Consider the following 17,595-nt stretch of genomic DNA (forward strand, 5'->3'; position numbering starts at 1 on the left):
TAGGAAACAGTTTAGTTATCCAAACTGAGTCGGGGGGGGGGGAAATTGCAGTAAAATTTCTAATGAATAGTAAGGGTTTTTTTTGACTGTGTAGGCAAAAATCCCCCAACTACCCATTGTGGAACAGTTCCCAGCACAATATTCCCCATAACATTACTTCTACTATATAATATTCCTATACAGTATTTTTGATACACTTTGTAATTAATTTGTATTTTCTTACTTTAGTATATTAATATTTTTACTCTCTTGATTCCATTCAGCACTACACAACCTATAAAACTCTAAAAAGATCATACAGAGAGTTTTCATTTTGCAGCAGAGGCATAATTGTTAAACTGAAATAATTACTCCAGCATAAGCCAAAGAAAACAGTGATAGTTGTACCCGGCAGGACAATAAGCCGGAAAAAGTTGGGCCTGTCTGGCCAACAGTATAGCAACCAACAACTTTATAATCATATTCCAGGTTGATATGTAGACTAGTTTCCTACAGAAGCTCCCTCTTAACAACTTTTTGGTTGGCTTTTTCAGTCAGAGGTGGAAGAAAGGTAGCAGTCTCAAAGATAATTAAGATTGATCAATCCAAAATTATGATGATCAAGTCAAAGTGGGATATCAAATTAACGTCCCCAGTAAGGCAAGGACAGGCAGGATTCAGCACTTGTCCTGTCTGGCTGCACCTTGTTGTTCAAGCAACATGAACGAAACTCCAACCTAGACATATTTGAGCTCTTGCTTAGTGCGTGCATCAATGAGGAGGTGGCTTATTAAAAATCGTGGTCATGTGTGTGCGTGCATTGTGGTGGTGGAACAATGGTCATGGAAGTAGAGGGAAAGGGAGGTTTAGAACAGAGAAGTTGACAGAAAATGAAACTTACCTATTAAGAAGCTCATTTTTTGAAAATGCTTTATGCATATGCATATACATACTGTGGACTGGTATATACTCAAAATTGGAGACTTGAAGGCCTACAGGTATCTGCAATGGTTTATCTCAGCATAATCCATAAAGGAATGCTAACTACATCACTGCAGTTAACATTTAAAAGAATGCATTCAACTGTAGATGTATATGGTTGAAGGGAAAAAATACATACCAGAAAGACTCAGGTGAAACTTTGACAGCAAAATAGAAACTTGAAATCTAAGTGCAAATCAGAGACAAAATACAAAATTAAGGAGGATCTGCATCTATTCCATCCTTCTAGCAAAAGGGCGGGCCACTAAGAAGTGGGTCTTTATAAAAAGATGGAAAGCATGCAGCTATAAGCACAAATGATCTCTAAAGGAAGGGCACACAATTAAAATGCAGTTGGGGAATGAGATCCTTAATTGCACAAGAACCTCTGACCAATCCTCTGAAGTAATAAAAAGTTGGGTAAAAATAAACCATAGCAAAGTCCTTCAAGATAGGAAATAGTTGAAATAGGAATTGGATGAAACAGTTGCCAAAGGAGCGTTCATGTTGCAGGATCCTCTACAAGTAAATATCCAGAAAGTAGTCTAGTGTTGCTTGAAGAGTTGTCTCCATGGAAGACCTATTCACATGCTTCAGATCTGCATGTTTTTTCGAAATACATCTGTTTTATGAACCTTCCTTAGCTCTTACAAAGAATATTCTCTTCAGGATGAAGGAGCATACATGTTTTACCCCTGAGAGCCACCAAGCATCAAAGCTATGTGATAAAGAGGTTGGATGTTCATGAAGGGAAAGTGATCTGAAAAGTACATCTAGAGCTTTAGGCAGTCCAACATATTCATAAAATGGCATAGGGCACGTCCTAAAGCCGAAATTACTTTGGGCACAGCAGGAAGAACAAATCCATCACTATCTTATTTTCTGTACCACTTTTTGGAAGAACCAAGACATGGGATCAAGCAGATACTATCCCATAACCACAGGATTAGGGACTTATCCGATACATATAATGGAGTGAAGCTAGTTGGAGAGAGGTAGGAATGGCAGTTCTAGTTCATCCCTGAAGCAAAGACCAGTTTGGAATCTGCCAGTTCTGATATAAGTCATTCAGAGCACAGCCTCATTCACATTCCCATATAGTCAACACAGGTTGTCTACAAGGCTATTTGAGGATCTTGGTGAGCAGTCTGTTGAGAGGTGGGCTTGATACCTAACACAACATTGTCAAAGAAGCAATGATGTTTTGCTCTAGACATGAAAAAAATCATAGTATCATAAGAACTGTTATACAAGAGAAACACTACACATGCTTTTGACACCTTGCACCTCTGAAATAAGGACATGAAGATGAACCTCCCTGGAATATCAGAGGTCCTGCAACCCAAATATCAGGATCTTCCTTAAGATGGATCTGGAAAACAGCTAAAATGTATGGAAGGCATTTCCCTACAAACACTGAATATATGCTGTCTCTGCTGAAGAAGACAGCCAAAACCCAAGCCAAACTAAGCTCTTCGATGGGCATGTGAGCACTGACCACTCCTCAATGCCAAGAATTTAGACTACCTCCTCTATGGCCAGGAATATCTTAACTGTTCTAACTGCTGAGTTTTGTGGAACAAAAATGCTTCAGAAAGTTCTAGTGCAGCACTACAAAAGTGCTAATGCAAAGACCCTCTCTCCTTCCCTTTACTCCTAAACAGTACCACACTGTGCTGCAGCTTGATAGGGACCTGCTGAAGACCATTCAACTCAACAAGTTGATGCTGCAAAATTAATGATTCATCAAAACGGGTGCATTGCCTCTAGACTAAGCACCTCTATCAAATATCTCCTGGGACTTGGGTTGACCCTGGAAACAGACTGAGAAGTGCACAGGTTTTACATAACAGAATTCCTGAAGGTCATCCCCTAGAGACAATAGTACAAAAGACATTTTAATCCTTTGATGCAAACTAGAAAGGGTTCCTCAACAATAATTCACAAAAAAAACCCCAAGAGACAAAAGGGGACAAGGAGAGTGTTTGCTTTTGTTCATAAAAATACATGCTGGAAATCATCTTGTATGGGATGAGGAACATCCCAGTACAGCATAATTATTAGTTGTAAGGATCAGGCCCATTGATTCAAAGGTAAGTTCAGAATGTGATCACTGACCAAAATACACTCCAAAATCATTGGTGGTTTTATTATTTCTTAGGTTGTCACTGGTCACACTGCACTGTATAAGAGATCCAGCTTGGTATACACTGCTTCCTTCCACGAAGAAAAAGACGAATTTAACATTGAAACAGATCTTGCTGCAGTGAACTTATGATCAATACTGCATGAGGCCTAAAGGGTGTAAAACATCCAGTGAAAGGTCTAGTCTCTTAACCCTGGCCCTTTGTAATATTTGGCAGCAAAGAAAGGATTGTAAAGGGTATTTCTTTGTGAGGTCCGAGTCTTTGCAAGATTCACAGAACTTAGAACCCTAGATTCAATGGAAGAAAAGCACTTCTAGTGACGTCCTGGGGAATGAGGAGTTCACCAAGAGCAGTAGCACCCTCGCTATGCTTCTCTTCTGTCTTCCTGGCCTTATCCATTTCATTTGAGGTTAGGTTCAGAATCGTCAGTGCAGGGAAGGGCCCACTCAAACTTTTGTAAATATTGCTTGAGTTGGGAGGTCTCAGAATACAGCAGTATTGCCAGATGGAAGAAAGTGGCATTTCTGGGAAACAATCCCATCAGCACCTCGCCCCAGAATCTCAGGAAGACCTGTCTCCTAAATCCAGATTCATCCTTAGCTCAGAAAAGTCAAAAGCTGAACCTGAACAATCAAGTTTCTAGGTTGCGAGACGAATGACGGGCTCCATAGAAGACTACTGCTCAGAAAGGCACAATAAAATGCTTTGATCCAGCTGGACAATTAAGAAGTACTACGATGGTGCAGAGGCAGGTGGCACATCCAGCCATTCAACTAGAGAAACACAGTTTAACATCTAGAAAAGAAATGACTCATTCTTTTTCTTCCAGTGAGGTTCCTATAGTCCAGTATACCTTTAGCCACTGCAGTACTTTGTGATAAGAATACATGACACTTATCCCAATCCTTCCAATGAAAATTCTGTCTGCTTCATTATGTTGTGAATTTTTTATTACTGGAAAGAAAAAAAAAAACAATTTTTTTTTTTTAATTTTACATGTAAATGCAGTTTTAAAGAAATTACACACTTGAAAAACACGGTTGTTGTGAAAATATTAAATATACTTTCTGAAATATTTGTCATTAAAAGTAGTAACTTCTTAAGTCTTAACACCAGAATTAGAGTAAATAACTATAATTTATTCAGACGCTATTTCATAGTAGTCTAATTCATCCGTAAGATGCTTGGAAATGTAATGGCATAATTTAGTAACATCATTATTTGTAAAGTAAGCTTTGCATTTTCTGTCACCGTGAAGAAATGTTGGCGACTACAGAACTGAGTACAAGTTTTTCCAACAAAATTATACAACCACTTTGGAAGCACTGTTGGTATTCTAGAGCAGTGGTCTCCAAAGTGGGGTGTGAGCACAACAATCCATTCAGGTGTAGGAAGAAAATATTTTTGTACCATTTAAAAATAAAAATAAATAAAATTAAGTATTTTAAAAAGTAGTGTTTATTTTCATCTTTATCTCATCTTTTTGATTTCTATTTTTGTGTATGGTTTCTAATGTACTTAATATATTAGTGCAGTAGTACATGTATATAATTTATAAATAAATAAATAAGTAAGACGGGTGCTCAAAAATTTTTTACTGATAGAGGTGCCTATGAGTGTGGAGACCACTGCTCTAGGGAAGACAGACTACGTTCCAAGCCCCACCAAAATCTTCTGTCTGTGTCACAACTGGAAGCTGTGATAGCCGTTTTATAATATGAAAGTCTGTGGTCAGAAAAGTCATGTCACATATCTGGAATAAATATTCATCACGTTTTAGTAGTTAATACAGGTTGAAAAAGATCTGAGTCATCCATTATAAAACGCTTTAATATCCCACTGACACTTGACTGAGCCTCAGTTTCCTGTAAACTTATTAGGAAGAATGATACAGATACGTAAATGAAGGGACATAGAGAGGAAAGGGGTAAGAAAACCTGCCAGAACTATTAAAAAACTAGAAGGTGTTTTGTGGACCCAGCCCTTGCAGAAATTCTTGGTTCTTTACAGAATGAAGTAATTCTGAAAATCCAAATCACTGGGGGGGGGGGTACTAATGAGATACATGATGTAACCCTGTTCAATGTGTTTTCAAACATACAAATACATATATAGCTGTATTTACAGCTCTAAAGTTTATTTATGCTATTAAGAGTGTGACACTTCACATGACAATACTTAAATATGTTTGCCTTTGTCCTGAGAATAGGGCATTCTTATTAAAAGACCACCAATTTTGGTTTCTTGATTTCACAAAGCTCAAATGTTCTTCTTTCAGAACTTCGACTTTAAGTGTAAGCACTGGGGATTTTACTTCTACTAGAAAATTATTTCTATTGAGCATTTTGGCTGATTGTATTTGCACCTCAAGAAATTCTGAATATTGTAACATAAAATTAACTAATATTCAGAAAACAGTATTCAAATTTGTTTTTTTACCTCTTTTAAAAACTCTACAAAGAACAGGGATGAACAAAAAGCATTTCTTGCATCTTAATTTTACCTGCATCAGCAAAATCACAAAAAGGAACTCCTGGTCTGTCTGTCTCAGAATCTCTGGTTAGCATTTCAGCAATACATAAAGACAATTTCTGAAGATCATCAAAATGTTCACATCCAGTTCTTGCATTAACATACAAAGCTCCCAGCTTGGTCCAATCACTTTTTTCCTTGCAATGCTGTGAAGGCGGCAAGGGATAAATATAAGCAAACCTGCTTCCAGAACACCAAATAGAAAATACAGTGAAATTCGAGAGATACACCTGGGATATAGACTTAAAGCAGAAAAAAGATGCAGATGAAACGCTACTGCCACAAACCTCCATGTTCAGTATGGCACAGTTACATGTTGCCTAACTTGCACGGACTGCTAATCACTTCTGTCCCTCAAGAAATTAAAATCTTTTTTCCATTTATGTCATGACCCCAACTGGGGAAGCTCATAAATTATTCATCTTATTTAAGAACTGGCATTCATCCAGTATTTTACTATCTTTTTTTTGCACAATGCATGCCAAATTGATGGTTATTTTCTAGATGAATTAGTCTTTTGCTTGCCAGATCACTTGATGACTTTGGTGTTAAAGGAGTAAAATATCAGTCCTGGTACTTCCCTTCTTAAATTTTGGTCTCAGGATCTGTGCAGCAAGTGTGATAATATGTAAACTATATTATAATTGTGCATAATAAGTAATCTGCCCTTGAATGTGAAAGATGCAAGTGTCCAATTAAAGAATTTTTTATAGTATTTTCTTATTCTTTAAAATACCTGCTTAAGTGTTGCCAACTACAGCCTTTTACAACTGTGCCTTTTTATACCAGATATGAATTCTATCTGCTAAATAATATATTAAATATTTTTTTGGTGAGGAATGATGTACCACTACCAATTACAAGCAAAACAAATGTAAGGCATAGGAAGTAATTGCTTAAAATTATAAAATCTTTGAATTAGATGCAAAACCAAGATAAAAATGACAAATATGTAAATTAAAATACTGACATCACAGAAAAGCCAAAGACAGCTTTCCCCTGCACGTTAATCTTTCCCAAGCATGGCTTTGCATAAAATTATTTTATCATAAACTCAATATACTTAATAATAAAGCCCACTAATTTTAGATTATGTAGAAATTTTTATTTCTTGTAGGTTTAAAAGAGGTCATGGTTTAAGTATTCCAACAGGCTTGAAGAATGCACATACTGTACCTGAATTTCAGCCACTGCCAAGTTGAAGTCAAAAAGCCAGTTCTTTTCAAAATGTCTTTCCTGAAATCTTCCATAAGGAAAAAATATTAATACTTAACTTTAACACATCCTATTGAACTAAACTATGCGCTAGCAGAAGGTGATCAACAAATTATCATATATGAACTAAAAACTGATGTGATTTTTGATCCTATTTACTACACACTATGCAAAGTGGACACTCAAAACAGACATTTACAATCATGCCAAGGGAAGTCAGTACATGTATTAAGCAAATAATTGAGCATAGCTATTTTCACAGAAAATATTCCCTCGTCTCAGTAGAAATGTAACTGAAAAGGTATGAATAAGACTTGCAATCCATTAAGAAAATGCAGAACTGTATTGTATGTATTTCTGACATAAAGGTAAAAAAAAAGTTAATTACTTGAAAGAAAGTGCTATTCAGCTTCAAATACCTATGAGCATACTACTTTATTCTGATGCCGCCACTGAAACAATGGATACATCTACCCAGTGTGATGCTATCACGTAGAGATACATAACCTACACATGAATAAGCTAACACATGTAGTTGAAGTAGCACAGCTGATCAGTCTTTATAGATAACAGACTGTTTCTCCGTTTGTGCTAAGAACACATACGTACTGAGGCAACCTGGAAGGGGTCATTCCTTTGTGAATCAAATTCTTGATCTGAGAAGTGATAAAAATTACCTCCAACATGTGTGGTAAGTTGCACTGGTAAACCACTGAGATCCGTGGCTGAAAGTTACTCTATGGGAAAAGTATGAAGAGCAGCAAATAATTTTTACAGTGCTTTCACTTGAAACAGTGATGGCTTGTTTTCACACAGTAGATGCTGCGTATATGGTTTCCTCTAAGAATCAAAGGTTGCTTTATGAATCGCAAATTTAGTTTCTCAGCTTGTGTGCGTGTGTATGATGCAGGTGATAAAAAAAAAAAAAGGATCACAATCTTGTGCAAGTGATGGGGAGACATCAACAGTTTTGGAACAGATCTGGGCTGTGATTTCACATTTTGCCCAGCATAATCCAGCAGTACTTAAAAAATGACCCTCCTCCCTAGTTGTGTTGGCACAAGTGTTTATGCAGTTGCACAGTAAATGAAACTAGAAAACTACTTCAGATTATAACTAATCCTCTTATTGCCTAGAAGGGTTGTTTATTGCAGAAGTACTGTTTGCTTATGCAGGCCTAAATGATATATTAAACCATGATGTTTCTAATTTGACTACAGTTATATAAACTTGTAGCACAGCTGGGAACAGATTGTGCAATGATGATGGAAAAAACTAATCGTAACTGGGGTCAGAATCTAAGTTTTGACTTAACAATACTTGATCTTTGAAGCACAGTAAACTGACAGCACTTTAAAATACAATTAGGCATGATATGATAGTATTTTTATCCAAAACACTAAATTTGCATTTTCTAATTGCCTTTTAAAGTTTTTACATAAATTTATAAAAATAGAACCTGAAGAAGGAACTAGACAGATAAAATTATAAAATAGCTCCTTAAAGACATACCTGGATTTTATGTTCAAAACAATATTTATTTCCTGACTGGAAACTTGCAGTTGGTGAAGGAACTTAATAATATAGTCAAAATGTTCAAACTCAAGGAACATACCAGCATCAATGAGCTGTAATATCAAACCGGGGGAAGAAAAGTAAGCATACAAAAAATTGTGATCACTTGCGTATTTCCAGAGGCAAGTGGCAAACAACAGTGGGAAAAACATGTTACAGTGAATCTCAGTCAAAAAGTAAAGGATAAATGGAAACCCATACCAAAAAATCAGTTTGTTCAGCTAGTCACAATATAATTTTTAAAAAATAGTACTGAAATAATATTAAAGTGATATGTTTGAGTTTTAAAACAGGCAAGGTATTTCAGAAATTCCAAGAAGTAGCATTAGTACAATCAAACTCATACCTTACAAAAGGTACTGATTAATGTAGGCACAGCGTCTCTTATATTCAAAGAAGCCACATGCTCAAAAACTTTCAGAAGAACATCTACAGCTGGCTAATTTAGACAAAAAAGGCACAATCAGTTTTGCAATGCCATTCAATTAGAAAGCTTAGAGTTTTTATAACAGGAACTTTTGAATTGCTCTTTTTTTCCCCAAGATTTCAGTACCAGAGTAAAAACAAACTTATTACTACAAATGGCACAGTACTCAAAAAACTAAGAAACTATGGATCAAAGCTTTTAAAAATATTACAAGGTCACCTACCAGTGTATTGATTTGTACAGTTACATTCAATATCTGAAATACTTCCCGCAACAAACAGTTCTTGAGCAAAGAAATGAGAAGATCATTCAGCACTTCAGAAGCAAAATCCACACCAGGAGTAACTTCTCTGTAATATTTCACAAATATTTGGACTGAAAAAGCAATTAAATTAATTTCACTTTGGGGTAACTGATGCTAACTATTTAAACAAATTATTCCCTTAAATTTTAAATGCAGTGTAACAACCCTTAATTATCCAGGATATTACGGGTCAAGGATATGGAGAAAAACGGGTGAAAGGATCCAGTTTGAATACAGTATTAACCTTACTAGACCCAGACTGACTATTCTGAAATATCTCATGTCATTGAGCTGAACACCATAAGCCCTGTAGGTTTCAAGAAAGCTTAGCTGATTTGGTGGAGCACAAGAAAAATGCACAAAACCAGGTTAGATTTGGTAAGCGCATCAAGGTAGTTAAGGCATTTCCAGACACGAAGCTCTAGGAAGTGAAGTGCAGTGTTATCATGATGGATGGTCTTACAATCTGTTCCAGTGCTAGCCTTGATAGACACGTACTGTAGCCTGCTGGTACCCAGTGTTACCTGCATTACAATGCTCAGTATTTCAGCATGGGAACATTACTACACAGGGTGCAACTGGATCCCATGTTCACATTGTACTATGCTCTAATAAGCTTTCAAAAACTTAAGACTGCTCAGGACAGATACAAAAGGAATGACTGTGCAGAGTAAAATTTAGCCCTTTCTGACTGAACTCAAAAGCTCAGATGGATCTGAATCAACTACAGTCCCTAAAATGCGTTAATCGTAATTGTCTGCATATATGGTAATGTGAAAGGACTACACTAAAGCTGTTTGCATGCTGTAACAGCACTTCATTTCAAGAGCTTAATTCTGAAGTTTTTGGATTTCTGATGTTTGGCCAAGGTGTTCAAAAGTCCCTTAACAAAATTTTGGTTCTGTTAAACCTCCCCCCGCCCCAGTTACTAATTTCTACTCTTAAGTCTAGTTCCATTCAGGACAAGTTCATTTTCCATGGAAGTAAGATTTCTAACAGCCTCCTGAGATAACTGTATATCTAAATACCTAGCCTCAATGGGAAATTTGAACATGAAAACATATGGATTGGATGTATTCCTTCGAAATCAGAACTTCTTATTCACTGTTGAAGTGGCACCCATTTCTCTCCTGACAGACTATTTAATTTGCTGTAAATAAGCTAAGCATCAAAGATACATCAAAAGCTACTACTATATCATACCTGCACGTTTTAGAAGGCCTGATTCTTTGATACTAATGTATGTCCTAAGTATTGCCATGCAAATCTAGAAAAAGAGGAAAAAAAAATCCATAGTAAAATGTTACCTCAGTTTATGCCAAACAAAAGAACTACCCACAAACATGAGTTCTATAAGGAAACAAGCTTTACATTGCTTCTATTTAACCCTTACATACTGACAAATGGTGTAAGAAGGTAATTGGGTCTGTAGGCAAAGGCACTGTCAAAAGGACAGCAAATCAAATAGAAAAATAACATAGATGAAATGTTTGGGAAAGGAGCTGCTGGGACCACAACTGCATGCATGTGTGGGTATATACTCATAGCAAACAAAAAAAAAAGAATTTGAAAATACAGTTACTTCGGAATTAGTATAAATGTGGCAGACTGTAAACAAACAGAGAAAGGGAAGCAAAAAGGTGAAAGTGAAAACACGATAAACAAAAATTACATGAATGTACCAACTAAGAAATCAAAAAATCATCTAGAAATGAACTGATCGTCACAAAGATTCACTCATAAGGACACAGAAGAAAAAACTCAGAACTAACTCGATTTAATGAACCATTTCACCTCAGACCCACTTGATTAAAAAAAAAATCCACACCTAGATATTTTAGTATGTTATCTGGTATCGGAACATTCTCATCTTAGCATCTTAAACTATCAGCTTTGTGATACTTACACATTTTGCTCCATCTCTGCAGATGAAGAAACAAAGACTACTGAGACTAAATTTTAGAATTCCAAGTTAGGAAAAAAACCACCCGCCCTTTTAGATACCCTTTGTCACTTCTGAACATTTACAGTCTTTCTGCACAACAATGTAAATGGGTCATATTTAATACTATTTTGTGAAATAATAAAAAATCAAGAGACAGAAGATGCCCTAAATTAGTAGTCATGTTATTGCAGAATTAAGTCAGGTTTATTTTTACATGCAACTTCAAAATTAGACAGGATCCACTCACGGAGTTTGTTACATAGCAAATGAATTATCATCAAGGCAGGAGATACTGGCTTGTGGCCAAGACATCGTTCTTTTTTTAAAACCATTAACCTGTTCAGATCATCAAGTCAAAGAACACAAAAATTGTATGTTGAAGTATGTTGAATATAAATAAAGCTTATTGGTTTTATTTTGAAACAGTGTCATAATGTTGTTGAACTATAGTCTAAAATATACCTTTCAGAAAATCATGTAGAATCTTCGATCATTAATATATATGCAGTGTCACTTGGCAGTGGGTTAACTCATTTAATCCAAATCTACAATCCCAGGTGGCTGAGGGCATTTCCAAAACAAACTTTAGCACATGCTTACAGTATGCAAGTTAGTTTGCTTTCTTTTGGTATCTGTTTTCCTCCTTCTTTGGACTGACTCCCCCAAAAAGCCAAAATTGCATCTGGAGCTCTGACTGTTCCAAGTATGAGTGAAATTGCTTGGAAAATCCCATTGTAGTAGTATTTAATCATGGGACTTGTTAAGTTACATTCATAAAAGAAACTAAATGTGTGATTCATTTACAGCTTTAGGACGCTTCAGCTGATTTAGTTGTTTCAATTTTAAAGGTGTAACTGAACCTGCAGACCATGTAAAAATGTGAGAATCTCTAAATTTTGAGTTAACCTTAATAGATTTCGAATGAAGGTACATGAAAAGAGACAATTCCCATTTCCAAAAGGTAGTATAGATCACACTATTCTGTCACCTATCAGTTGGTTCCACAACTCATTTAACATGACAATTTAATAAAAACTGTAACAAAGGGCTGTGTATCTTATACAAGCAACCGACTGTCCAGTAAAACAGAGTTTTACTACAGTAAAGCACAGAGGTGCTTAATACAGAAGAACAAACACCAGAATTTCCAGCCAGTGTGCACTCTGATGTTTAGTAAGGGGGAAAACCCCATGCTGCAGCCCTTTGCTCAGTGAGATCAAAACCAGGATCCTTTTTACAAGAGATTCTGTTTATGAACCCTGTGGCATCTTTGAGATGCCATATTAAATGCCACTTAGATGCCATTAGATGCCACTCCATATTAAATGTGGCTGAAACTGACCAACAGGTTCAAAAATTATTTAAAAGCTGTTAGAGACAGTAATAAAAGGACAGTGCAACTTTAAGTCTCATTTCTTTAGGAAGCCAGATTAAAAAAAAACCCACAACACAACAGAAGCACACACCCAAGGCCGTTAAGTTGCAAGGCGACATTAATGAAGACAGAAATCTTCCTATTTTATATGCTGTTTGTTTCCAGTTAGAGGTTCATAGGATCAAGGAAAAATAGCGTAAGAAGTCACAAAAAGTAAACATTTCTTCACTGGATACAAGTCCAAAAAATTAATGAGTAAGGTGCACAAAGCTAAAATAAAATCAGACTGAGAAATACAGTTTGCATAAAGACATGTTTTCAAACCACTTATTTAACTGTGCAATTATTATCTATGCTACAGTCAGAAGTGTCATTCAAGCCAAACTGAATTTCCTGTAATTTCAATTTATGCCCACTGTCTCTTGTCCTTTCACTGGGCACCACTAAGAAGAGTCCAGCTTCATCTTCTTTACACCCCCCATCAGATACTGATACACATTGTTAAGATCCACCCCCTGCCTTTAAATACTTTAGGGAGTATTTAAAACACAGTCTTAATAGTTTTGTTTACTTTGCCTAATACAAAAGAGATTTCACTGTTTGAAATTAAAGGCATCTTTTAAAAAAAACTGTTACCTTGTAGAACGTGCTGAGCTCAAGTATGCTGATTTTCAAAACATATGACGTTTTTATGAATTAAATCACTGCTGTGTTGTGTGATCAACCACAACTGTGAAGAGTGTTAAATCCTAGTAAGTTATGCCTTAAAGCATCAACCAGTTACTTAGTGAAAAGGAAGAAATATCCATTATGGGGAAAGCTATTTCTCTTCAAAAATTATGGTAACAATCATCACTGAAAACATAATACTAAGCAAGTGGACTACCAATCTGCATAACAGTTCCTAAAGAGATTTATTTCCCCTGTATTTGACTAGATGACTTTGTTGCTGCTCTACCTGTCTTCCATTTATGTACTTTGGTGCCACCATGAGGTGCTTGGCCTATTATCATTTTTAAATGGACAGTTCTAAAAAAAAAAAAAGTAAATACACAAACAAATAAACCCCAAAGTATACTTCCAGACTACCAAGAAAGTTAGGCTAGGTTTGGTGGGCAGAACAGTAAGCGTGCTGGAGTGCTGCACCACAAGTAAAACCAAATTGAATGGATTTTTAATAGTTTTAGGCAAATAATTCTTTAATGTGTCTGTATATAACGAAGCACTACAAACCATGATAATTCATACAAACTAGCTGAAAATTACTGATATGCACTACAGCCTGCCAAAGATATTTCACAATTGAGGAAAAGGGAAAACATCCCATACAAAATTACTCTCAAATGATCTTAGTATTTTTAAGCTGTCAATTTTCAAAGGGGTTACAAAGCATTAGGAAAAAAAAACACCTCAGCTCTTTTTTGAGACATAAAAAGGAAAAGAGAAAACATTGAGAAAAATAAAACCAAATTACACTGATGTATTTTAAAAATTCTGACACAGTATATTTAAGGTATCAAGGAGATGGATAAGCTCCTTTAAATGCTATCTTTTTTTTTTAGTATTTATGTCTAACAGGTTCACCACAAGTTATTTTTTACATTTTGATTCTGTAATTTCTTACTTACTGACACCAATGATAAGATTGTACTCATACCAATAAGACGGTAGATAAGAAATAAATCTTGTAAGACCTGATGAGGACAGTTTTAGGCATTTGTCTTTGTTTAGTTGTTTTAATGTTTTTGTTTGCTTCCAAGTGACTTACGGAACCACCTAAGTCTTGGTTTCATACAGTCAATTCCAAAATCTTATTACATGACAGCACAATTAGCTTGCCTTGCACAGTTCTTGGAAGTACTACAGACTCATAATTTCTTTGTTAAATGGTTTGAAAACACATCTACTTTGCCCACCACTGGAAAAGTATTTTTGCTTGCAAATATTATGAGAATTGTTGCTCCGTTTAAGGAGATTAGAGCATCTTTAAACAAACGTGCCCCTGTTACACAAAACTTGCAGAAAGTAATATACCATAGATGGCTTTTGACTTTAAGAATATATACAAAGTCTGGGTTTGCTTACAGGTCTCTGACGCTTGGGATTGAAATGTCTCAGAATCTCCCCATTCTAGTATTCTATATTCGTACCACCTAATTCTTGCTCTTTTGCTGATGTCTGTTCTCTTAAAAAGTTTACTAGTTCAAAATTCTACCATTTTTTAAAAAATGAACTTTGAAAGACCTTGTGAGGAAGAATTTCTGAACATTTTTTTGATTCATCAATCTCTGAAATTTACTCCATTTTCATATATAAATGAACAAAGGAGATGTCATTTTGCATTTTAAAAAGTGTTCACACTTAAAATCTGTTCCTTTCTTCAATAAATCTCTTTACCTTTTCATCCCCTTGTTCAGGAACATGACAAAACCAACATTTTGCTCTTTCGCACCCACGCAAAGTCTTGAAATAAAATCTGCAATATTTCCGGGGCAATTCAATCATCTCGAGGATCCGCTGGACTGAATGAGAAGCCTAAAATAAAATAAAATTAAAACAAGCAGAAAAAACCCGACAGATAATATTTTTTGAAAGCAAACATGCTCTTTTTTTTGAGAATTTCAAAATACCTACAAATTATAAACAAAAGCAAAAAATGTGATCTACAATTAAACCTTTGAAACAACCCTCATCTCTATACTGTATTTGCAGCATTCAAAGCAGACCAAGATCAATCCCTTGTCGTGTCGTGTTAGTGTCTAACACAACAAAAATCTGTCTTGAAGACCACAGACAGAGAGAATACAAGAACTGCTAAATGAGACGGACAATGAGTAGAGAGGAGGAAGAAAGGTGACAAACTCCTGCATGACTCTGGATAACAGTCTGAGAATTCTGGGGCATCAATTTCCTTTACCCTTTTTCAGTGCCCAGCATAATGGATAATGCAGTCTGTCTTAAACCTGTGAAACCTTGTCTGCTTTTCAGTTCTACAAAAACAATAAAGCAAAAAGCATTATTTGATTTTGCTTAAGCTGGAGATTGAAATCAACAAAGCTCTACTGTGATTAGCTGTCCCCTCATCATTGATTTTGTTCTCAGAAATCGTATTTACTCAGTGATAACATCTTTAAAGGAGTAGAAACATAAACATGCATAGATTCGTAATTTCTGACTAGATATATGGAGAATTGTCTGAATATTTATAACAAAATTAGTGCCAAAGGATCAGAAATCATTAAGGATTTAACAACTCACAATTGCATTTTTTTGCATCTTCCAAGGCTCACAATCTCCATAATTTTGCAATGGCAGTAAAGGACTTTTTCCTGAAAATCTGTAATCTAAAAATTAGGATGGGGGCAATAAATGGATCATGTAATAAAACAAATCATACTGAAACCACTCTCATTTATCTTATTTTCCTTCCTTTTTATAGTTCCTTCAAGTCACAGCAATGAATAATGAAAATTTGATTAATACAACCTAAAGCCAGTAATTTAAGTTACAGTTTTCTTAAGTATCCTAAAACTGAGACTTCACACAAACTTCAAGAGTAAGCACATTTAAAATAAAAACTTCACTACTTTATCCAAGGTTTCTAATCTAACTTACAGAGATGAGAAAAGAAATGGAATAAACTTATCCAGAAGTTTTAATTTCAAAAGGAAACACCCCCCCTTATCAGTAATCTTTGCATTCCCACATCGCTAGCCAAAAATTTAAACTATTTTTCCAGAATTGAAATAAAACCTTTCATATTCTATGTTTTAAGCAGTGCAATATCAAGCTTAAGCCCAATGTAAGTTACTGGTTTCTTAACCATGAAACTTGGTTTTAGAGCTTCAATTATTATTGATAACAGATTTATTTTTCTGAAAAATGGATAGTGATAATGGCAGATAAAAGTTCAAATTTTCAACTCCATATCTAACAAGAAATAAGAGCTTTTGAATGCCTTGCTTCTAGGGTTCCCATCTGGCCCCTTGAAAGAACTGGGTATCCAGAAGGCAGGATGCTTAGCCCTTTCTGACAAACTGTAGTTACTAAAGAGCATCCAATAATGATGCATGTTCTACTAGAGACTTGCACTAGGTACATGGCTCTTAATCCGCATGTCCTTCTAAACAGATAGGACTATCACAGGATAGGAAGGAGAAATACAACGTACAACAATTAAATATCTAAATGTTACGTACTGTCACAGCTGCACACAATTTTGTGCAGTGATGGTGGGCAATTTGGTAAATTCAGGATTGGATAAATTTAGTGACAGGAAAAAGACTGAGAAAACAATCAACCACTAGCTGCAGAAAAATGCCACTGGGAACTTGAGCTCAGAAGTCTCTCCTCTAGATTCTTGCCGTCCCCACAGCATAGAGTTTCTGACCAGGTCCTTTTAACAGTTTGTACTCTCCCTGCTGACTGTACGTCAAATTTGTAGGCGAGCAGGCACTAAAGTGAAATAGCCAATCCTGCCTGCATAGTTCTGGGGAAAAAAAGATTGTTTTGCCCTCTCCTAGCACAGAAACTCTTGCTTTGGCAACCATTTCAAATGATTTTAAGAAGGAAGATTTAGAAGAACTCTTCAGCAGGTGTATACACTTTTAAGGCCAAAGACATGAGCAATTTCAAACTACTGTAGTCTAGAGTCATATTTCACAGTTGCTTTTTATAGCATCTATGTTTCTTGCACTTCCTGAAAATATTGTTAAATGACTGCTTGCTAGAGCACCATGGGACAAAGCCCTGGAGGGTAGAAGAACTCTTCAGCAGGTGTATACACTTTTAAGGCCAAAGACATGAGCAATTTCAAACTACTGTAGTCTAGAGTCATATTTCACAGTTGCTTTTTATAGCATCTATGTTTCTTGCACTTCCTGAAAATATTGTTAAATGACTGCTTGCTAGAGCACCATGGGACAAAGCCCTGGAGGGAAGAGGGGCCCAAGAAAGCTGGGTAATATTCAATGACCACCTCCTCCAAGCTCAGGAGCGATGCATCCCAACAAAGAGGAAGTCAGGCAAAAACGCCAGGAGGCCTGCATGGATGAACAAGGAGCTCCTGGACAAACTCAAACACAAAAAGGAAGCCTACAGAGGGTGGAAGCAAGG

The 17,595-nt window shown here is 35.9% G+C and overlaps 1 protein-coding gene across 1 annotated transcript in view; it reads right to left on the reverse strand.

Moving 5' to 3' along the window:
• TOPAZ1 (testis and ovary specific PAZ domain containing 1) overlaps nucleotides 1–17,595 on the reverse strand; it is a 43,055-nt gene that overhangs the window by 5,444 nt on the left and 20,016 nt on the right. Inside the window, exons 7-15 of the mRNA XM_019474473.1 lie at nucleotides 15,739–15,824; nucleotides 14,878–15,015; nucleotides 10,364–10,427; nucleotides 9,080–9,231; nucleotides 8,776–8,868; nucleotides 8,367–8,482; nucleotides 6,816–6,882; nucleotides 5,611–5,785; nucleotides 3,961–4,061 (exon numbers count right to left, since the gene is read on the reverse strand). Coding sequence (XP_019330018.1) covers nucleotides 3,961–4,061; nucleotides 5,611–5,785; nucleotides 6,816–6,882; nucleotides 8,367–8,482; nucleotides 8,776–8,868; nucleotides 9,080–9,231; nucleotides 10,364–10,427; nucleotides 14,878–15,015; nucleotides 15,739–15,824 — 992 coding nt within the window. The remainder of the gene's footprint in view (nucleotides 1–3,960; nucleotides 4,062–5,610; nucleotides 5,786–6,815; nucleotides 6,883–8,366; nucleotides 8,483–8,775; nucleotides 8,869–9,079; nucleotides 9,232–10,363; nucleotides 10,428–14,877; nucleotides 15,016–15,738; nucleotides 15,825–17,595) is intronic.

Source organism: Aptenodytes forsteri, unplaced genomic scaffold (genome assembly GCF_000699145.1).
Source record: "Aptenodytes forsteri isolate BGI_AS27 unplaced genomic scaffold, ASM69914v1 Scaffold9, whole genome shotgun sequence".
Classification (NCBI taxonomy): domain Eukaryota; kingdom Metazoa; phylum Chordata; class Aves; order Sphenisciformes; family Spheniscidae; genus Aptenodytes; species Aptenodytes forsteri.